General features: G+C 45.2%; 1 protein-coding gene across 1 annotated transcript; it reads right to left on the bottom strand.

The window, feature by feature from the left end:
• Positions 1–2367: 2367 nt before the first annotated feature.
• On the bottom strand, positions 2368–4496 carry LOC118082785 (uncharacterized). The gene has a single exon (XM_035110615.3). The coding sequence runs from the start codon at positions 3877–3879 to the stop codon at positions 2380–2382; it is 1500 nt and encodes a 499-aa protein (XP_034966506.3). The 5' UTR covers positions 3880–4496; the 3' UTR covers positions 2368–2379.
• Between the last annotated feature and the right edge of the window lie 19304 nt (positions 4497–23800).

The raw sequence follows: 23800 nt of genomic DNA, 5'->3' as shown, positions 1-23800 counted from the left end.
ATGAGCTGCAAATTCCGAGGGAGCTAGGCCACAGGACAAGATTGCCCGACGCATGACGCGTGTAAACTGGTGACGTGTTAGGCAAGATCCATCCGGGTGAATTAACAAAGGACCTGGCGAGGGGGGTCTTAGGTGGAGGAAACGCCTGGTGTCTTTGACTGGACATGGGCCACTCTGGCCTGTGGCGGGCAACCGCATTAAGGTGCCCTTCCCATGCTGGTCCGTCTTAGATTGGCGAATGCGAACGACTACTTCCCCGCTGGATAATGTCAAGTCAGAGAGCAGGATGCCCCTTTTTTCCTTATCAGAAGGGCCCTCGCAAACCACTTCACCTACCCTAAGGGCACCGAAAAAGGCAATAGAGAAGGCCGCCGAGAAAAGCCTGGCCTCGTATTTGGACCAACAAATGTTCCTAAGATGCTTGTGAATTTGCATTAAAATGTCGAAGGTTATTGGCTTGCGATGGTCCTTACGCGGGGGCTGAAGCCTGCGCCATCCCTCCAGAGCCTTCCGAACTACGAAATCTGCACAAGGGTCAACCGAATAACTGGCCTTACTGAAGAAGGAAATAGCTGCTGTTTGAATCTGCAGGGTCCTGGCTGCTCTACCCAACCTCCTTAAACTTGCTAAAAACATCAGAACTTCGTGTTTGTTGGGAGGGGTATTAGGACCCAAACCCAGGGTTTTCAATCTAAAGTTTCTGAAGTCAGCCCAAGCTTTTTTATAGGTGTTAAGAGTGGAGGGGGCAACCGACGCCAATACTCCCTCTAAGACATCTCGTTCCCAAGATTCCAAAGGTGTTCCGGGAATGCCTCCGGCAACTCCTGAGCCTCTGGCGCTAGAGAGCGGAAGCGGTCCATCTGGAAACGAGATAAAGCGTCCGCGATATCATTATTGACACCTGGTACGAATTTAGAAGAGAAATAGATGTTTAACTTCAGGCACAGAAGAACAAAGGTACGCAGTAAGGCCGCGAACCTAGGTGATCTGGAGGATTGTCTGGATAGGACGCCAACGACAGCCTGGTTATCAGTCCAGAAGCATACACGGTGGTTCTTGAATTCCTCTGCCCACAAATGCACCGCTACGACAATAGGAAAAAATTCTAAGAAGGTTAGGTCACGGGTAATAGGTTTATTACGCCACTCGAGTGGCCAAGGCTGAGCACACCACCGCCCCCGGAAGAAAACACCAAACCCGAGGGAGCCAGCGGCGTCTGACTGGACCTGGAAATCCACCTGTAGTCTTAAGTTATCTTGCCAAAGGGACACCCCATTAAAGTTATCAAGGAATTCCAACCAGACTTCCATATCGGACTTAACCCCCTTGTTAAGGCGCACCCTGTGATGGGGTTTTTTGAGCCCTGCCGATAGCCTGGCCAATCTAGCGCAAAAGGGTCGCCCAGGAGATACCACCCGACACGCAAAGTTAAGATGGCCCAAGAGGGACTGGATCTGCTTTAGGGTAACTTTCCTCAGAGGTAGCAACTCAGAGATAGTCTGCTTCAGTACTGTTAATTTCTCTATAGGTAACCGAGAAGTCTGCGCGACCGTGTCCAGTTCAATTCCTAAGTATGTTATAGTAGACACGGGGCCCTCAGTTTTCTCAGCGGCCAAAGGAACTCCAAGGTCAGCAGTTAGCGAGGCAAAGGCTTCCAGGAGATACGCACAATCTTGGTTATTAGCTCTCCCGCAAAAGAGGAAATCATCTAGGTAGTGTGTGACGCCCTCCAAGCCAGTTCTGAAACGAAGAGCCCAATCCAAGAAAGTGCTAAAGGCCTCAAAGGCCGAACAGGCCACTGAACAGCCCATGGGCATAGCCTTGTCCACAAAATACGCCCCATCAAATTTGAAACCCAGCCACCTGAAATCCTGAGGGTGGACCGGGAGAAGGCGGAAGGCAGATTCGATATCACACTTGGCCAGCAGGGCGCCTTTTCCAAACCTCCTAATAAGTTTGATTGCCTGATCAAAAGAGGCATATTTGACGGTGCACAGCTCCTGGGGGATGCCATCATTAACTGAGTAACCCTTGGGGTGAGACAGATTATGAATAAGTCTAAATTCCCCTGGGGACTTCTTTGGAACTACACCCAGAGGTGAGATGTGAAGGTTCGGAATAGGGGGTGTATGGAATGGGCCAGCCACCCTTCTTGCCTTAATCTCCTTAGAAATCTTTTTCCCAGCAACCTCCGGCATTTCCCTAACTGATTTCTGATTAGGTGGTTCACCTGACATAGGAGGGATAGTGACTGGAATTCGGAAACCTGAGGAGAAACCTTCCCACAAATAAGTAGCTGCCCGACTATCAGGGTAGAGTTGAAGCATGGATTTCAGAGAATGTAAATTAATCGGGGTGTACGCCAAGGCAAGGGACAGATTAGTAGCGGTTACCTGATGTGCTTTGGCCTGCAGCTGCTCCACTCCTAGGTCCCTGCTGAAAGTTACCTCGCTTCCCCCGAAAGGACTGCCTGCCTTTGAAGCAGGCCGTGGCGGGATGCGAACCTTGGCATTTCTCGCACTCATGGCTGTACTTGCAATAAGCCCTGCCACAAGTACCCTTGTTATATTCCCAACACACAAGTCGGCGGGCAGACCTTTTATATTCTGCCCTTGCTGACCGGGCAGATTCCGGCTGCTTCTTCTCAATATAGGGGCCTACATGCTCTCCCCAGAAATTCTGGTCTCTCAAATCCCACCTAGTGCTAGACAGCAGTGATGCATTTCTGCGGAAATCCTCATCATACAGTAATGCCGGGCCTTCACCAGCTAAAGCATAAGCTCTTCTGACATGGGCCATGTAGGCCAAGAGGTGCATGGCCCTTTTCGGGTAGCATGCAACAATGGTGCCCATATAAATTTGAAAGCCATCCAGCCAATTCTCGAAGGTGCGTTCGGCCCTTGGTTCGCGATATTTACGTTTACCGTACGCTGGCTTCTTTTCCCCCTTCCCCTTCATTTTAGCTGGGGGAAGGAGAGTAAATATATCCACATAATCACCATTTAGAATCTTGTTCCGCTTTTTATTTGACAAGTGGTTCCCCAAAATGAAGTCTGAAGATGCAAAGGTGGATTTCTTTACATCTGGGACCAGGGCACCATCTTTCCACTCAAGCGTGCCATCAAAGGTCTTGCGGTGCGAGTTAGCCCGCCTCTCATGCGCCCAAACCGGCAGACCCACGAGATCCTCCCCCTCCCCCCAGTAGCCCTCCAGAGATGAGTCCTCGTCCTCCGAACTAGAGGAAGAAGTACCTGAGTCGTCATGGGAATCCGTATGCTTGGTTTTTTTGGTCTTCTTTTTGCTGGTCTTCTTAGCAGCTTCATCTTCTGCCCTCCCCGACCGTCCGGGCTCACTCGTCGGGGCAGAGGCTGGCTCGCAGTCTTGATTCTCGTTATCGAGGGTGGTAACGGATGACGGACGTCGTGACCTAGCCTGGGTACCTTGAGAAAGGTCCCGCAAGCAAGTAGGAGTTCCTAGGGATAACTGGGAGGCGGGATTATTGCCACTAAAGGTGGTAGGCCCGGAGCTTGAGGAGTTGGAGGGTGTTGCAGGAGCGGCAGAAGCAGACTGGGATCTAGTACCCATACGCCTAGCTTCAGCCGTGCTAAAGGAAGCGGATGTTCCAGGGCGCTCGTCCTCCTCCCTGGGTGTATCTGCAACGATATCCTGAGAACTATCAGCAGGGAGTCCTTGAATTGAAACCCCGGGCGCTGATACCTGTTGGAAGAAATTCTGGAAGCCTGAAAAGAGGTTACCCAAAGCCTCAGGGGAAATAGAAATTGCGGTAAATGTGGGTGCATTGAAACTGGGCGTTGTTGTAGGTGCACGCTTCCTAGCGGGTGCAGCTGAAGGTTCAGTCTGCTTACGCTTCGGAGCCATGGTCCCCCTGTCCTGATGAAATACTAAGTAGATAAACGAGGAATAAAAGGCAACAGAGGTTAGTTACCAACAGGAACCCGGACAGGCAGAGGAATGCCTGATCGGCCACCGGTAAACGGACTCCCGAAATCGACGGAAGAGTACAAAAAACCAAATAAGTTAACCCCTGCAATAGCTTCCGCAAAGAAATCAATTGAACCAATGGCTCAAGCGGATTGCATAAAGACAATGTATTATACGACTAAAACCTGGCAAATTGCTAGGCACCGGGAAGTTCAAGTACAGAAAAGTCAAAACCCCCTTGAGATTACTTGTTTAAAACGGATGAAACCAGCAGGCTCGATAAATTCTATTAACGACAATGCAAACCACCCCTAAAACTTGATAGATTACAAAGGACCAGGTCAAGCCAAATGAACCCACTGGTGAACTATTTGAGGCTGCAAAATTATGTTAAAGTTTATGTTGATTATGCTGGGGCCAAATAATGTACGCCAATCGAAAGCAGCGATGGTTGATTTAAATTGACAATACTGCCCTGATGGGCCCGTTACTAGAGTAAGATGTGCCAGAAAACTGAAGTAAATAAAATGCGACTACAAACCCTGACTAAATGCCCTGAGGAAGTATCAAAGCCAGCACAAATTACTAGACTTATAAGCGGTTAGAGCTATTGTAGATCGAGGCTAAGCGGTCACTGATGGGCGGAAGGTAATTCTAGCCAAGATTTTTTATGCAATCCTGGAATGGAGCCCTGTACTGAAATGCCTGCAACCGGGTAGATTAAGCAGCGGCAGAATGGCTTGCAACTCTCCTGGTAAAGGTTGCACGCCAGATGCGGACCTCCGCTCGGCGACTGTCTGGTTTTTGCGGTGGGAGGGGGGGAGGAAATGCGGTAGCACGCTAAACCTTAAGGAGGTGGTTCACCTAAAATGGCCGCCGAAAGAGGCCGCGTGGCCACTCTCAAAATGGCGACCGGGCAGGGGAATCCAGCAGCAGCCCTACACTATACACACGGAAGGCAAAAGCCCCACCTAAAATGGCCGCCGAAGAGGCCCCATGTGGTCCTTCTCAAGATGGCGATCGGCGGAAGGAATGCTGGGAGGCAACGTAACTATGGCAACCTAAAGAAGCGGCACGGCGCGATGTTAAAAGGCACCGAGCTAGTCTTAAACAAGCGCCCCCTCGGCAATGGCAAATCCCCCCAGTGGAAGAAGAGCAACCACCAATATAGCGACCGCGAGCCACGGCTCGGCGCGCAGAGAAAGACCCCGGGCGAACTTATAAACCGGCTCCCTCCCGCTAGCGGTAACCACCCCCCAGGGAAGGGGACCAAACAACGATACCACGCTTCTTCGAAGGTTCCCGGCACGCACGAAGCACCGACGGGGGCTTGTTGTTGTGATCCGCGGCGCTTCGATGCTCTGGGGCACTCAGAGGCTGGGCAAAATCCCCTTTAGCACAAAAGGGACGCTGCGAGGCTGGCGATCAGCTGTAGAAACAAAGGGGGGGAGGAATTCGGACCGACGACAACGCCACGCCGCTGAGCTATCCGGCGCTCGGCGTTCGATGTTCTGGGGGCGCTCAGAGGCTGGCCCAAAACCCCTTCGCAATAGAGGATGCTGCAATGCTGGCGGTCAGCTGTAGATCCAGGGGCAGGGTTCCGGGCCGACGACACAGCCACGCGGCCGAGCTGTCCGGCGCGCGGGTGGCAAGCCCCGGTTCGTGACCCGATGGATCACGGCGCGGCACAGCTGATCACCGGGTGGATGAGAGTGGAGAGGGTCGAACGGCCGTTCGCCAGGCGTGGGAGCCGGCAGAGGAAGGAAGCCGTGATCCCGGACGCAGAGCTGTGCAGGACGGCGTAATCCGAGCACGAACGAAGAAGCGACGAAGGCTGTGTCTTGATAACCGAAGCTTGCTAAAAGGGGAGAAAAATTTTTTATTTGTGGCGTTTAAAAACGCCGTTTAAGTGATTTCAGCGTCGAGGAGGAGCGTACTGCAGCGATCCCTGCAGCGATCCACCGGAGCGACGATGAAGAAAGGAGGTGAGTTGGTCCGAAGGCAAGAGGATGAGCTCCTGCCGCGGGCTTACCTTTATAGGCAACCCACGCCCCCGCGGTGCGCCGCGATTGGTCGCAGCGCAGGCGTGCCGCGGCAGGAAATGGCCAATGGGCTAGGGGGAATGCTAGCCATTCCCCCGTTACGTGAAGGCCGCGTGCGCCCACAACCCCTCCTCCCACCGAGCTGGGAAGAGGCTTTGTCAACTCGTATTTGATAATGTCAATCCCTCTTCAGCCTAGGGGTAGATGAATAGGCCAATTTCAGTTTCTCCAAGTTTCTCATTTTTCCAATCTCAAATTCATTTATCCACATTTTTTCAGAAATCTACATTTTTTAAAAAAAAAAACTCATGAAAATCTGTCAACACTTTAGTGTGAATTTCTTCTAATATGCACTTTCTTTTTTATCAACTAATATAAACATTTTTGCAGGTACTTTCACCTCACATAATGCATTTTTGTTGTTGTTGTTTAGTCGTTTAGTCGTGTCCGACTCTTCGTGACCCCATGGACCATAGCACGCCAGGCACTCCTGTCTTCCACTGCCTCCCGCAGTTTGGTCAAACTCATGTTCGTAGCTTCGAGAACACTGTCCTCTGTCGTCGAGAACTTCGAGAACATTGTCCTCTGTCGTCCCCTTCTCCTAGTGCCCTTAATCTTTCCCAACATCAGGGTCTTTTCCAAGGATTCTTCTCTTCTCATGAGGTGGCCAAAGTATTGGAGCCTCAGCTTCACGATCTGTCCTTCCAGGGAGCACTCAGGGCTGATTTCCTTAAGAATGGATAGGTTTGATCTTCTTGCAGTCCATGGGACTCTCAAGAGTCTCCTCCAGCACCATAATTCAAAAGCATCAATTCTTCGGCGATCAGCCTTTTTTATGGTCCAGCTCTCACTTCCATACATCACTACTGGGAAAACCGTAGCTCTAACTATACGGACCTTTGTCGGCAAGGTGATGTCTCTGCTTTTTAAGATGCTGTCTAGGTTTGTCATTGCTTTTCTCCCAAGAAGCAGGCGTCTTTTAATTTCGTTACTGCTGTCACCATCTGCAGTGAACAAGGAGCCCAAGAAAGTAAAATCTCTCACTTCCTCCATTTCTTCACCTTCTATTTGCCAGGAGGTGATGGGACCAGTGGCCATGATCTTGGTTTTTTTGATGTTGAGCTTCAGACCATATTTTGCGCTCTCCTCTTTCAGCCTCATTAAAAGGTTCTTTAATTCCTCCTCGCTTTCTGCCATCAAGGTTGTGTCATCAATTTTAGTCTTTTTATATTCTTAGGTTATTTTTTTCCTGCAACTTTCAGTAGCAGAAAATCTGCCAGTTTGTTCATTCAGCTCATTCACTTATTTAAAGTGGCTCTTTAAGATTATGTATTTGAACCTCTGTCTTCTTGACTATTTTTGGATGTGACTTCACCGAAAGGTATTCCTTTCATTAAATGTTTTAGAAAGGATATACATTAACCTCATTCACAACCTTTTTATCTCTCCTTAGAGACATCGTAGCCTTTGGGGTACCTCCTTTAGTGAAAAGCAAAGCAGCTCTATTTTTAAGGAGAAAAAAAAGAATAAAAATCTACAGAGCTAAAAAGGCAAAACGGTAACATGGCAAAAGTTCTAGAATATTTGAAAGTTTGACAATTAAAATTATTCTTTAATTACCACCAAGTTTGCAAAGAATTTAAAGGTTAAACCTCGCCTTTGATCTCAGAATTCAGCAGTGCCTTTGAACTCTAAATCAGGGTACTAAAATGGAGTTTGTTCTCTCTGTAATCTGCCACTCTCACTTGCAGTGCTTCACAGATGAAGCTTTGCTTGGGATTCCGCTGAACCTGTTGACTTAACATTTGAAAGGCATTTCAACTCCTGTGATTCTGAGGTAGGCAAAGGTTACTTATATTTCATCCACGGGGAGGACTACTTAACAAAGTTGCTTAGAAAAGACTTCTGTGCTACTAATTGAATTCCAAAACTCCCAGAGCAGTTGTGGAATGCAAAATTCGACTTCATTTACAAAGGGAGACTCATTTTTGTAGTACATCTCATCAGTATGGTAAATATTGCCTATTAAATGAGTGGGGTTTTTTAGTCAACATGCACTAAATCCACACAAAAAAGTCTGTACACACACACACACACACACACACACACACACACACACACACACACACACACACAGAGACACCTTCTTCTTCTTCTTTGGCAATCACTCTTAGCCGAGTAAGATTGTCTCCATAAACACGATTTTAACAATGGGTCCTTAAGTGACTGTGGAGGCCAATTCTGGATCCACACGTCCTTCCACAGTGGGGACATTGGTTTCCAGGCAGGAGTTGATCACGGTGTGGATTTGCCAAGCATACCTTCCTCTTAGCACGTTTCTCCCTTGAGATCGAGTTTCTCCCTTGAGATCGAGTTTCTTCAAAGCCCATGACACTTTTGGTAAAGGCTGTTCTCCAACTGGAGCACTCGCAGTCCAGTGTTTCCCAGTTGTCTGTGTTTATACTACATTTTTTTAGATTTGCCTTGAGGCAGTCTTTAAACCTCTTTTGTTGACCACCAGCATTACGCTTTCCATTTTTAAGTTCAGAATAGACCAGTTGCTTTGGAAGACGATCATCAGGCATCTGCACAACATGACCAGTCCAGTAAACTGATATTAGTTTGCCTGTCTTCCCAAGTGATGTGCAAAATTTTTCAGAGACACTGTTGATGGAATCTTTCGAGGAGTTTGAGATGGCGTTTATAAGTGGTCCATGTTTCACAAGCATATAGTAAGGTTGGTAGTACAATAGCTTTGTAAACAAGCACTTTGGTTTCCCTGCGAATGTCCTGGTCCTCAAACACTCTGCACGTCAATCGGGAGAAAGCCGCACTCGCAGAGCTCAGGCGATGCTGGATTTGGCCCTTGTGGAAAGGTAACTGCCTAGGTAGGAGAAGTGATCGACATTTTCCAATATTACACACACACACACACACACACACACTGTGCCTTAACATGTGGAATGTGAGTGTGCTTCTGATTGATTCTTTAGCTTACGTTCCATCATGAGACACTTACAGTATGTGTCATATGGTAAGTGGTGTAATAAATATATTGGGGTCCATTATTCCTACTGCTGTGCCGTTGCTGTATTTGAAGAGACATACAAAAGGTTCAGTAAGTCCCAATTTCTCCCTGTCCCACTTTACCACCTTAGTCACAAGGACACAGGAGCAGAAAGCACATTAGAACAACACCCACTCAACATAACTCAGATCACATAGAGAAGAAAGGCTGGATTGTTCTGGGAGGATAAAGCCCACGGGGAAATGTTTTTCTGAGCCATGCAGGGCTGGTGGTTCCCTCAGGCAGCTGCCAGCCTAACCCTCCATGCAGGATAATGAAGAGGATAAGTGTGCATTCCATTGATCCCTGGATGAATGTGGAGCATGCAGACAATAAATATTGCAGTTTATTAATATTGCTCTATTGGAAGCAACAGGGTGAATCAAAGCTGACTCTTCTTGAAATAAAAATTGTCCAGTCCAAAAAAGTATGGTTCAAAAGCTTTGCTGGCAGAACTTGTTCCAAAGCAGATACTCAAAACAATGATGTTACATCCAAATAGTTGCAAAATAACATGAACTTATCCAAGTGCTTCTTAGAAATATAAAACTACTTCAAACAGAACTGAAAAAATAGCTCTGTCTCTCCCATAGCCTGCATTCCGGCCTGAGGCTGAGTTCTCCCTGAGATCATTAGCACACCTTCTTTCTTCTATGGTGCTTTGAGAGAGAACAAAGAACAACTCACACAAAAGGGAGATTTGCAGCTGAATACTCCCCATGTGATCTAAAGTTAACAACTCGTGACAGAGTAGCAGAGATACATTCTAAGTTAATTATCAACATGTTAGACACCCAGAGAGCTTTATTATTATTATTATTATTATTATTATTATTATTATTATTATTATTATTATTATTATACCACCCTTCATCCAAAGATCTTAGGGGGAATCACAGGTATAGCTCGATGGTACAGCTGTCCATGGAGGCGCAGGTTAATTCTGTGTCCAGGGCAGCTGTCTACCAGCTCCATCTGGTATGTAGGCTGAGACCCTACCTGCTGGCAGACTGTCTTGCCAGAGTGGTGCATGCTCTAGCTATCTCCCGCTTGGACTACTGCAATGCGTTCTATGTGGGGCTATCTTTGAAGGTGACTTGTAAACTGCAATTAATCCAGAATGTGGCGGCTAGACTGGTGACTGGGAGTGGCCGCCGAAACCATATAACACTGATCCTGAAAGATCTTCATTGGCTCCCAGTAAGTTTCCGAGCACAATTCAAAGTGTTGGTGCTGACCTTTGAAGCCCTAAAAGGCCTTGGTCCTGTATACCTGAAGGGTGTCCAGTCCGGACACTGAGGTCCAGCGCTGAGAGCCTTCTGGTGGTTCCCTCACTGTTAGAAGTGAGGTTACAGGGAACCAGGCAGAGGGCCTTCTCGGTAGTAGCTCCTGCCCTGTGGAACACCCTCCCAGCAGATGTCAAGGCAATAAGCAACTATTTTATTTTTAAAAGACAACTGAAGGTGGCCCTGTTTAGGGAAGTTTTTGGTGTTTGATGCTGTATTGTTTTTAATATTTGGTTGGAAGCCACCCAGAGTGGCTGGGGAAACCCAGCCAGATGGGCGGGGTATAAATAATAAATTATTATGATTATGATTGAGAGAGTAGTATGTAAAAGCCTGCTTCTATGCATGTATGAATTTTACTTGGATTGGGGCAATTCTTTGCCCTAACCTCTGTGTGCTGGGATTTTTTTTTAATTGAGGACTCAACTAGGGAACATCAGTGTAGTTATAACCATTTTTTCTTGCTCTGAGTAGCTAAACATAGATAACTCAACATCTTTAGGTTTCATATCTTTTATAAAAATTAGCTGTTCCACTATAAAGCAGTTGCAATTTTCTCAGCTTCCAATAATTATTTTATTTGGTGACAAAATTCCAAGCTCTTGAAACATAACTTTTAACTTGGGGAGATGCAAAGGGCACAACTTAATGCAGAAAGCTCTTCTGGAGCACAAAACAATGTTTTGATGAATGATCGAGCAAAGGATTTGTTAATATTTACTCACTTTAATGAGCAATTATGTGATAAAGCAATCATGGACTTGTAGAATGTGTTAATAGATTAGGGAATTAGCTAATGTTTGTGAACAGATACACAAGCAATAACAAACTATTAACTACTGAAGTGCTAATTAAAGCATAAATAATATGGTCTGTTGTATGTTAATCAATAAAACCATTTAGACAAGTAGAGAGGGGTTTGATTCATGGATGCATATTGTAATTATGTAAATGCAGTATCAGGGAGTTGAGCATACATGTAAGCCGTGAAATAAGTAAGTAAGTAAGTAAGTAAGTAAGTAAGTAAGTAAGTAAGTAAGTAAAGGCAAGAGGTGGCATATACAAACTCAAATCACTAGTTTAAACTTAATATGAATAGACTTTTTCAAGTGCTCATCTGATCGCATATTTATTTGTTGTTTTCGGGGTGGGGAAGCAGCCAAGTTCATCCTCTATATTTCTTTGTTCAGTATTTTTCTATTTTCAGTCAGTAAAAAGATGTGTCATTGTGGACATTTTCTCTACAGGCTCAACAGAGCGGACAGTGTTCTCAAAGCTACCAACATAAGTCTGACCAAACTGCGGGAGGCAGTGGAAGACAGGAGTGCCTGGTGTACTATGGTCTATGGAGTCACGAAGAGTCGGACACGACTAAACAACTAAACAACAACAAACATCTTCCTTTAGGTAGAAGTATCAGGGGCAGCATCAAGAGGGACTGTGCATCACATGCAACAAGGTGTGTTGTTTGGAAGAAAGAAGCACACGTAGAGAAAGTGTGGGTTAAACATGTCCAGAGTTTTCTATAGAATAAGGACAGGATCCTGCTCTCAGGCAGTTCCGGGCAGCAGTTCATTAGTATTTGAGACTCTACTTGGAGATACTAGGGATTGAACATGGGACCTTCTGCATGCAAAGAAGCTCCTCTATCACTATGGGCCCTTCTCCTTCATAGACCATAGCTCATTTTCTTGGGGGAGCATAATTTTGAGCAATATATCCTCATCCAGGACAAATGAACTGCTGTGGGGAGCTTCTCAGTGCCATCTAATGAAGACAAAGAGCCTGATTGTTATGTTTTGCAACCAAAGTTTGCAAGATGCAAAACTTACCAGACTCTTCGGAAGCGAGGTCCTAAACACCTCAGCATAGCTGCCAAGTCTCCCGTATTCCCCGGGAAACCCCCGTTTCCCCAGCCGTTTCCCGCTGGCAGCCCGGATTTTAAAAAAACACCCATAAATCCCCCAGATTCTTACCGGCCCGGGGAGGCTCCTTTTGTGCATGTCTTGAGTCTCTGGACATGTGCAGAAGCAATTTCTGGTGCTGCGACCATTTTGGGAATGGGCAGAGCATGCGTAGAAGCGACTTCCAGTGCTGCTCTGCCCAGTTCCAAAATGGCCACAGCGCGACTTCCAATCCCGTATTTTTCAAACTGGGAGTTGGCACCTATGCACCTCAGTGAGCAAGTGAACGCCAAAAGCCTTGGTCTTGATGTTTGGCCTGCATGACCCCATCTCAGATCTGAACTCCACCTTCAGTATAAACAGAAGTTTTCATTACCACCATGCATGAAGGTAAGAGGAGGGGGAACCTTTCCCCCCAACCTTACCCTCACTGTTCAAAGTTCAGCAGGGCAAGTGCCCAGATCCTCACCACCAGACCAAGCAAACCACTCAAGCCAGCTGTCAATGTGAGGTCATTGGTCAGAGGGCTTTCACACACAAAATTGCCCCCAGGGTGCCTACCTCAAAGTCGAATCCCTTCCCAGCCTGCCCCAAATGCCAAGATTGTGACAGACAGCAGCCAATTAAGCCAAATTAACCACGCACCTCAGACCAGAACTTTACAGAGCAGAAGATAAAACACACCCCAAAGGTCCATCAGGAATGCCCCGCAAAATCCTACTCAGTCCGTGATGGCAAATGGCTAATTCTGCAGTGTCTGATGGGTGGGTTGCTGCCTTATCTTATACTGACAAGAATGAGGAGCGAAGAGTCTCCTTTTACAACTCCCATTGCCTACCTAATGTGATGTGCAGAACACCTCAGCCCAGCCTCCCATCCAGGGGAAGCCACATAATAAATAATAATAATAATAATAATAATAATAATAATAATAATAATAATAATTTATTATTTATACCCCGCCCATCTGGCTGGGTTTCCCCAGCCACTCTGGGCGGCTTCCAACAGAAAAATTAAACACAATATTCTATTAAACATTAAAAGCCTCCCTAAAAGAAGTCTGGTAGTTGTTTTCCTCTTTGACATCTGTTTGACATAAGACTTCCTCCTGCAGATGCAGAGCAGGGCAAATTCCCTCCACTCGCAGTAAGTGGCAGAACAACTTTATTCTTGCGATTTCAATAACTTTCCCAAAACATTGTGGTGGCTAAAAAACGCAAAGCCTTAGCTTCTCCCTTAAAGCAATGAGGCATGCACCTAGGAAGTATAAAAGGAGGCATATCAGGCCTGTGCATAAATGAATATAACTTCTTCACTTAAAAATGGGGAAGAATTGGGAAAGCAGTAATGGGTGGGGGCAGTAACATGGTGGATAGTTGTGATGGTTATGTGGCAGGAAGTTTTTAAGTCTGGGGGATTCAGGGGAAAAACTAACAATGTGGAAACACTGTCCCAGAGCAGAACTGAAGGAACTGCCCCTGCAATGCAGTGAATAGAGGGAATTCACTCTATTTATCAATGTCACTCTCTGCACTTAAGTCATATTTTTGGTTTCTACAGTCTTCGATTCCATTACACATAATATTCCACCTGACCAAGAAAGGAAAGGACGAAAATGAAACTGTATCCTTGAAATATGGTGCCAAGAGATCAGAAATGTAACTAAATTTTAAGGCTGGCCTGTTAAAACACACAGAGACAGAGCCACAATGGAGTGGCCTTATTTTTATTTTATATTTTATTTTATTTAACTCCTAACATTCCTGATTAATCTGTGAGAAGTAGAAGGTTGGCATTTGGCTGTAATCAAACAATATACGCAGCTAGTAATTCTGGAAAACCAACCATATAGATGATATAGATAGATATAGATACAGTATAGATATAGATATCCTTTTCCTCAATGCCAAGCAGCCTGGTGAGGGGGGGGGAACCCCTCGTATTTCATTTCCCCAGATTTAACAATCTAAGTAGAAAGCTAATTCTACCCTATACTAAAGAGAGATAAAATAAATAGCTGAAAAGGGCAAATCATTGGGAAATTGCTTAGCTCTAGATATCACCTCTTAATCTTCAGTTTGCATTTGTTACTTGCACCGTCAAAGGCTAAATTGGAGATTGAAGTAAGTCAAAAGCACAGTGGCTGGGTGGGAATATGAATCACGGGAATATTGCAAATGCAGTGTGAGTAGGTATTCTTTCTTCATCTCCATGTTTGTTTCAGGGTAGCTTTGTGAGCAGTAGGGACACTTGGAATACCCTCTTTTGATGAGCCTCCTTCACTCAACACACGGAATAAGAAGCAGGACTCTACCCTGGCAACATTGGTGAAAGGGCAGTCTAAAAATATCATTAATAATGATGATGATAACAAACGTGAGGATGATAACCCTGAGATTTGCCCCATTTGTTCTGTTGTGGTGAATGCCACGGTTGCTATGACTGATGCTGTTGTTAAAGGCCTTTTGCCCCTTCAGTTTTATATTCAGTCTTCTTTATCAGTTGGATATGCTTTATTGTAAACTTTATATTCAAACTACTTTATTGCTGATGATTAACTTTTATGTTTCACTTAGTATCTTAAAGGAGAGAGGGGGAGATACACCCCATATTACAGGGAAAGGACTATTTGTGCTAAATAAATTATTAAAGCAGTAATATAAAGGGAAGGTGACTTATTTCCAGTGTTATTGTCAGGGAAATCAATCACTGTGACATCTTATTTATAACAAAATGCTTTAATTTACATTTTATATGTGGTGTGAAATAGAACATTTATTACTGACAGCAACAATAATAGCAGAAGACGGGTGTGGTGTGGCAGACAGCATATTGAACACGTTCTAGTGTAATTTCGGGACAACCCTGTGTTCAAATCCTAAATACTCCTCCCCACAGCATTGCCTCCACTTGACTTCGTCATCCATAAAATGACCCAGGTGGCTGGTCTAGTCAAGAAGACAGTAGAAGGCGTGCTTCCCAAGCAGTGCTATTTTTCTAGAAAAAGAGGTGCCGGAACCATAAATACCTTCCTTGTTCTCTTAGAATGGCAATGACACCCACCGGAGAGCATAGGATCCAATTGAGGACGAGGTGGTTGGACAGTGTTATAGAAGCTACCAACATGAATTTGACAAAATTCCGGGAGGCAGTGGAAGACAGGAGTGCCTGGCGTGCTCTGGTCCATGGGGTCATGAAGAGTTGGACACGACTAATCAACAAAACAACAACAACAACAACAACAACAACAACAACAACAACAACAACAACAAAGGAAAAGTGGTAGTTACAGGTAGGTAGCCGTGTTGGTCTGACATAGTCGAAACAAAAAATTAAAAAAATTCCTTCCAGTAACACCTTAGAGACCAACTAAGTTTGTCATAGGTATGAGCTTTCGTGTGCATGCACACTTCTTCAGATACACTGAAACAGAAGTCACCAGACCCTTATGTATAGTCAGAAGGTGGGGAGGGGTATTACTCAGAAGGGTGGTGGGAATGGGTGATTGGCTGATAAGAGTGGTAAACCTGTTGATGACTGTTAACGACTGCAATTGGTCTTGCAGGAAAAAGCAAGGGGTGAGATGGCATAAGAAAGCTTCATCATGTATAATGAGATAATAATCCAATGTCCTTATTCAGACCAGGTCTCTCCATGGTTTTAAGCTTGGTGATGAGTTGCAATTCAGCAACTTGGGACATTCTGGGATCAAAGTGGGACATTCTGGGATCAAATCAGAAACTGGGATGGCTTCTGCAAATCCAGGACTGTCCCTGGAAAATAGGTACACTTGGTGGGTCTGTCATAATATTCTTAGGCAAAAGGTCAACCATGGTATATCTAGGCTTCTGTCCTATACATAGTTATCTGGAAGCAAGCCCCATTGAATTAAATGGGGCTTACTTTTGAGCAGACGCATAGGATTATGCCACTAGTTATATGTTAATACTTTTCATTGACAATAAAAGTTAATAGAACAAATATGGATACAAGCACATCTTTTACTGGCACTCTTTACAAGCTTTTCTTGGAAAGGTTTATGAATGCATGCTTTGATGTCGACTCCAAATGAAAACCAAATTGTATACACAGTTATCCAAAGTTCTCCCTGTGCCGAGAGGGTTTCATAGATGTATTGTCAAGGGATAGAAACAAAAATGCAAGTCTCATGTGCACTAAGAAATACATGAAGAATGTCACAGAAGAGATATTTGTAGTGAATACCTACAAGCTTTTTATTCTTCTTCCTTAACAAAAGAGTAGCAGCGTTGCCAGGAACAAATTAATGAAGGAGTTTTGCAATCTGCTTATAAACCATCCATGAGGGAGGGTGGGAGAAGAAGAGACTTTGCTGAATAAGTTATTTGTTATATATTACTTATCCACTTAAAGTTCACTTCTTTTATGCGCCAGAAGGCTTATTTTACAGTTATTGCTTTGCTGAGAGAACAGAAACATATGGAAGGAATAATTTTAATGGCAGCAGATGCTGCTTCCATACTGCTCCTGCATGAATCGTGACCTATGTAAAGGCTTCCAACCCCGTGGTTTTTCCAAACATGGTTGAGCATATCATGCAACATCATACCTAGGAACACAGGAACACTTGTAGTGAGTCAGACCATTGGTCCTTCTAAGTTCAATACTGTCTATACTGATGGACAGCACTGTTCCAGGAGTTTCAGACCAGGCTCTATCCCAGCCCTACCTGGAGACGATGGGCATTGAACCTGAGGCTTCTGCATGCAAAGCAGAGGCTCTACCACTGGGCTACAGCTCCCCCCCCCCCAAACAGCTCCCATTGGTCCAGATCTTATTTCTAAGGTATGTTCTAAGAGGAACCACAGTGGAAGATGCTAGCAACATCTGGCACCAACTTTCATGGTTCAATGCATCCTTTCCAACGGGAAAGAAACACAAGTGAGTTGGAAGTGATGTCACACACTGGTGGCTGGCCATGCAGGACTTTCTTATCTCCCCACTGGAAATCAAGGGGGATACAGCTATAGAAGCAGAGAGAGGAACAGCAGAGGAACACAGGGATGGGGTTCTAATTACCTCGACCACCATGTTGCCCTTAGATAAAAGTTTGCACAGGCACTATGAAGGCAGAAACCATCAGTAATGTTCTGTGAATTGAAGGACCTTGCAGTGAGCCAAAAGGCAGAGATCACAAGGCAGGAGATCAGACACATGGGAGCACAGATTAAAAGCAGGTGGCTTTTCTCCATTTTCCTTTCTTCCTTTTCCCTAGCCAGAGATCAGCTGGGAGCATTTATTGCAGGATGCATTGCACAGCAATGCACCCAGCCATTTCCTTCAAGGGGAACCCCACTATGTAGGTGTTGGCACCCCACTGGCCAGCAAGGCTGTGCACATGGAAAAGAACAGATAGTGTCCAGAAAGAGCATATGCATAAATACTGAAGTGTGTGCGTGTGTTAGTGGACTCACTGGACCAAAGAAAGCAAACTTTGAAGACAGTACATATTTGTTTATAGAAGATCAGTTACTCTAACTGCTTCCTCACCACAGTGAAGTAAAATCCCTATAATTCATCTGCACAGTGGCAGTGAAGGCATTTGAAGAACCCTTTGAAGAAGCATTTGAAGAAGCATGTGCACAATGGAATGGGGAAAGGAAATCAATTTTGCCACAAAGCAGCAAGGGTCTTCCCACCACTTAAGTTACAAAGGAAAAGGTACCACAGGAATCTTCAACAATAAAACAGCCATTATCATCACACATTTGTGTAATCTTCAAAGGAATGTAAATCGCCCGCCCACCAGCCCCCCTCCCCCCAAAAAAGTGAATGCCATTGGACAGCTTGCTGTTAACACCTATTTTATCCTTCCCAACTGCTGGAGCTGCTGCGATTCCTATTTGAGCACAAATCAACAGACTGACTGTCACAGTTGCACAATCAATATCATAGCAGGCTGCACTATCAAAGGTATGAGCAATGATATACTGGTGCAGGACAAAACTGTGTTTATAAGTTCTTTAAAAGTGAGAGTGAGAAAGACGGAGGCTGGAGTAGCAAGCTCATAGCAAGCTCCTGTGACACTGGACAGAGAAAATAAGACACATCAGGGTAAGGTGGAGTTTTACTGTAGGAGACCCAATGGCTGACATGTTCCTCCAGCCACAGCCAGCTACAGTATGTCTTATTATGTGAAATTATATTCTATTCTGATCGCCAATGAATGTGGCCCAAAACAAAGGCAAATTTTGAGGTTCAACGAGCCTCTTGCAGATACAGTGCAGAGCACAGTTTTGAGGGATTTCATAAAGGAGTTCTGTGCCTTTCTTATTTGATTTTTTAAAATGAAATCAATTTGTGCAAATGATGCAAGCACGCCACATTTTCCAGTGGCAAAAAATATGATACAGATCCAGCAGACAAGGGGAACCTGTGTCCCTCCGGTCATTGCTGGGCTCCCACTCCCATTGACCCCAGCCCGTGTAGCCAATGGCCAGGAGTGATGGGAGTTGCAGTTCAGTTACATCTGGACGGTGTCAGGTTTCCCACCCCTTGCCTACTGTGTTCTTGGGGTTTGTATCCTCTTTCTTTGCTACAGAAAAAATATGGCATGCTTGCATCATTGGGAAAAAATTGTGAACTTAGTGAGATTGCTGAGTCTGCATAGGCTTCCACTGACAAGCACCTGACAGCAAATTGCTGTGCAACAACAGTGACGAGTGTTGCACATCTCTTCCCCATTCCATACACCCCACCAGTTTGTGACATTTAAAAAAAATTAGGATTTCATTTTGATTAATTGCTAAGAGGTTAGAGGCTGAATTCTTCCTCACTGTAACACTGAAATATGGGAGCACATATTCCGCCAATCTTCCAAAGCAGAAAGCTGTATTCTTTCTCAGCAGAAATGGAAGAGCCCCTGCAATGCAGGAATCTCAGCTAAAGCATTGATGACAGATAGCCATTCAACCTCCACTTAAAAACTTCAGATGAAGTCCTTCCGAGGAAGTCCATTCCCTTGACATTCATTTTGTTAGCTGGGACCCAGTTCTCCAATCTGTTAAGGTCATCTTGAATCTCGATTCTGTCTTCTGCGGCATTAGCTACCCCATTAGCTATTAGTTTGGTGTCATCTGCAAATTGGATGAGCATTCTCTTGATATCTTTGTCCAAGTAGTTTATAAAGACATTAAACAACCACGAGTCCAGGACAGAACTCTGCAACACCTCACTGGTCACATTTTTTCCAGGGTGACGAGTGAGCACTCCTTGGGTTTGGTCAGTCAATGAGCTGCAAATCCACCTAACAGTTACCTTGAAGTAATGTCTGACTTGCTACTGACTTACATGGGTGGGAGGCAAGTAGTGGTATTTGTCAACATCGACTCACTATGTCAATATTTCTTCTTCCATGCTGTGGTGTACATGGAGACATTTCAGTATGGAGGGATATAGAGTGCCTGAACTGAGCTTGAGCCTTGCACTGAAAGTAACAAAAACCGATATGTAAGAAATCAATTGCCTGTTGCCAGATAAGTTTCAAACTCAGCCGGTGCTGCCAAGTTTCCTTAACAGAAACACAATATTGAAATTCACCAGCACATACCCTCTTTAGGAGGAGAAGCCTGATTAAGTAGGGTCTCTTCACTTGCTCTTATCTCAAGAGGTCATGAGAGATTTCCTGCCATGGACTCTTTGAGCACTCTGTGTCATCTTGTTTATTCTATCCCCTCTTACCTGGTGAAATGCCCTTCTTTTGGACACGTGCCTAACTGATTTCATTTCTGATTACTCGACACTGCTGATCAGAAAATGAGGAGGAAGAAATCAAAGAAAGGGGAGATGGATAGAGATGTTTCAGGATACACAAGTACAATTATCCTGATTGTTGAATACATTTTTGCGGGATATGAAATTCATACTTGCAATTTTTAATGCCTTCAGAAATTCTGAAGGCATTGAAAAAATAAAAAGAGCATTCAGTTCTCAGTAACACCAGTCAGATGCCTCTGCGAAGTTCATGATGGCAGCAGCCATTCTGGTTCTCGTCCTCTCACCCTGGACCTCTGTTATTAAGGGTATATATAAAATATGATAATGGAAGATCTATAAACCACCACGGCTAGCAGCTGTTGCTGGACCTATTCTCATTAATGATGATTCTTTGGAAGAATCATGCATTAAGATTCATTGCAGTGGGATTATTCTGAAGAAAACACTGTGAATTACTAAGAAAACTTCCTTATTTGCTAGGAAGAGCCCTTTTAACTATGTATCTTTGATTGGATCCAGACTTGGGTGTTCCATGAATGGAAGACTTTTTTCTATTCATGCAAAGGGCCAAGGGCCAATAGATGCATACCTGCCAAGTCCCTGCCTGAGAAATAAGGGACTGGACCGGAAGTAGCAGACCGGAAGTAGCGCTGCCGCCATTTTGGAACTGGGCGGAGCATGCTCAGAAGTGACTTTTGATGCTGCTCTGCCCTGTTCCAAAATGGCCGCTGCGCCAGAAGTCGCGCTGCAGCCATTTTGGAACTGGGCAGAGCAGAATCAAAAGTCGCTTCTGAGCATGCTCTGCCCAGTTCCAAAATGGCCGCCGTGCCAGAATAAACCGGGGGGAAACCAAAAAATCGGTTTTTTCGTCTGGGAACAGCTGGAAAAACGGGGGTTTCCAGGGGAATATGGGAGACTTGGCAGCTATGAATAGATGCTCTCGGCAGATGATCCCCTATTCCCATCTGTAGCACCTCCAACACTGTTTCTGAGGGTTCCCCGAGACTCCACAGCAGCTTTCCAGGGTCACCACAGGCTGCAGGAAGAAGGTGAGATCAGCAAAAATTGCCTCCCTACTTTCTCCAGTACAGTATTCCATGGACAGAGATCTACTGACAGGGAGGATGCGCGCCATAGTAATGTTTCCCATTATAATACTGTTACAGCAGTATTCCTCACACACAAAAAGCACATTACTGTAGATAAAGCCAGTGCTTTTTTTTCTGGAGGGACGCAGGGGTACGCATACCCCTAAACATTTTGTGAATGTAAGTTTGGCCTCATTGAGGGGCAGTATTTCAATATGAGTAGGAGAGCGCCCCTAAAAAAAAATCAGAAAAAAGCATTGGATAAAGCCACAGCCAAATAGGTAGGTCCCTCACTGCAGATCTGTGGAATGCACACTTTCCTTTCTGCTGTTTGAGACAGATGCAGCAGACCCGGTATCTAAACTATAGTTATGCCCTAGAGCAGGCATCCCCAAACTGCAGCCCTGCAGATGTTTTGGCCTACAACTCCCATGATCCCAAGCTAACAGGACCAGTGGTAGGGGAAGATGGGAATTGTAGTCCAAAACATCTGGAGAGCCGAAGTTTGGGGGTGCCTGCCCTAGGGGATCAAAGATTTGCAGGGCTTTTTTTGTTGCAACAGGGTTGTTAATTTGGTGGAGCTGAAAATCAAGGCCACTGCCAAGCATTCCAATATTGGCAGATTGAATTGTGAAAGGAATGTATAGTTAATTTCCAATAAGGAAAGTAAGATTTCCACCCTCCTCTAGTTGCAATTTTGATTGCCTTGCTATTTTTATATTGTATAGTTTCTACCTTGTCATTTTACCATTAAATGAATCATGCAACAATTTTATACCACTCTGTAATTTTGTCTATTATTCCTAATTTTTCTTTGTGCTCTCTTCCCAAGGTTATATATATATATATATATATATATATATATGAATTGTATAAAAGAGAAAGCACCTCTGTTTTGCAGGCTGTTATTTGTTTTTGTCTAAGCTGTACAGAGGCCTGTATGATTTTACTGTCAAGTAGTGGGTGGAAGAATGTCACACTAGAGCAGCCAAAATGCACAGCTTTTACAGTGTAGACTTGAGTGGGGAAGAGACAAGTATGTGCTACTGGTGAGCACCTTCATCACTGAATTCATGATGGGATGCTCACTCAAATCAGAGATGCTTGCATTTACAGAAAGCTGCTTGTGTGTCGAGGCTTACCAGAAATTACCTTAAATAACTCACAACTGACACCAGAATTATGGTTTGGTTTTTGGCAATTAATTTAGGGCCACAACTTTATTTAATTGCACCAATTTTAATCCGAGTGTTGGCTTAGGCTTTTGGTTATCCACTCATCCTTCCTTAAGAAGGACTATCCCCATCTGTCCACTTAGGACAGGACTCAATCAGCTGTCCCCTTCGGACAGGACTCACCTCATCTGCCCAGTTGGGGCAGGACTCACTTCAGCTGTCACCATAGGACAGGACTCACCACTGTCCGCTCGGACAGTACCTGCTCCGACTTCCAAAAGGGAAGTCAAGTAAGCATACCTGGGAGAGGAGGTGGCTGAGCCCAGTCATTCCCTCCTCTCTTTTCCCAAGAATGTTCCCCAAGGCTCTTACTCTTATAATTGGGCCCACCATCCCCGCCAATGGCGGGATGGTACGGACAAGAGCGTAAGCCCCGAGATTCCTTTAACGGAATACTTCTATATGGAGCAAACGGAGGTGGGGGTAGGCATCTGGGCGCCACACCCCTCTACCAACCGATTAACCAACCAAAAGCCTAACCGCCAACCTAACAAGTTGTGACAATTTGCTAACGCAGTAGGTGAAAACCAAGAGGCAAAGCCAATCAGCCAATTGGAAAAATTCCTACTGGCCCCTGAATACAGGCGGCCCCGAAGGCAGTAGCAATGTCGTGCTAACCTGCAAGAAAAAAGGGCGGGTGGGAGGGGATTCAAACGCCAAGGCAAAAGTGATTCTAAAATGGAGGGCAAGATCTTTAAAAGGGGGACCTTTCAACCAATTACAATTCCCAAATTTGCATACCCACGCCCCCATTACTCAGCATGACCTGTGGCCTAGGCCAGAACCCAAACCCTATAGTAAATTTCCTAACAGCCCTACCACAATCCGCTTTATGTTGGATGATATAAAGCGCTTTTTCAAAGCTGCAAATTGGTTTGGGGAATGAAGTAAGTTTATAATCAGCATCAGCATCATTATAAAAGTAGCCTGCTTCCCTTTTGAATATATTCAAAGTAACTCATGCAAACTCATCCATTTTCAAACAAACCAGCTTTTAATGGTTGACACCATGAGAGGATCTGTCTCACTCACTCACTCGGGGCTGGGGATGAACAGCAAAGACCAACTATGTTACTTATCCAAAGCTTGGAGATGAGGTGGTAGGGCAAGATAGGTAGTGAGAAAGAATGTCTGCTAGTTTGCAGTTTGGGTAGCAAATATGGGCTTCATTAACTACAAACCCCCAAATCTGGGGTCCCCTCAAAACCAGTGCCAAAGTTTTGCAGTCATTTTGCAGCACCAAACTTTGGCAAAAGTTTTGTAGCATGTTGCAACAAAAACCCCGCATTTTGCAGTGCCCCACAAATGAAGCAATAGTCACTCACAGTGGCGGAGCTTCGCGCTCCGGGACCGGAGGGCGGGGCTCACGCCCATTCTGGGGGTGGTACGCGCCTCCTGGAGGGGCGTGGCACGCATTCCGGGGGTGGTGTGCATTTTGGAGGTGTGGCGCGCCCCCCAGAGGGGCGTGTCACGCGTTCCAG

This window comes from Zootoca vivipara, chromosome 3, assembly GCF_965207765.1.
Source record: "Zootoca vivipara chromosome 3, rZooViv2.hap1.1, whole genome shotgun sequence".
In the NCBI taxonomy this organism is placed as follows: domain Eukaryota; kingdom Metazoa; phylum Chordata; class Lepidosauria; order Squamata; family Lacertidae; genus Zootoca; species Zootoca vivipara.
The sequence above is the reverse complement of the archived record's forward strand: the minus strand, read 5'-3'. Positions and strand labels throughout refer to the sequence as shown.

Bases quoted from the DNA above. Each gene is read 5' to 3' on its own strand.
- LOC118082785 (XM_035110615.3), bottom strand. From the start codon at position 3,879: ATGGCTCCGAAGCGTAAGCAGACTGAACCTTCAGCTGCACCCGCTAGG.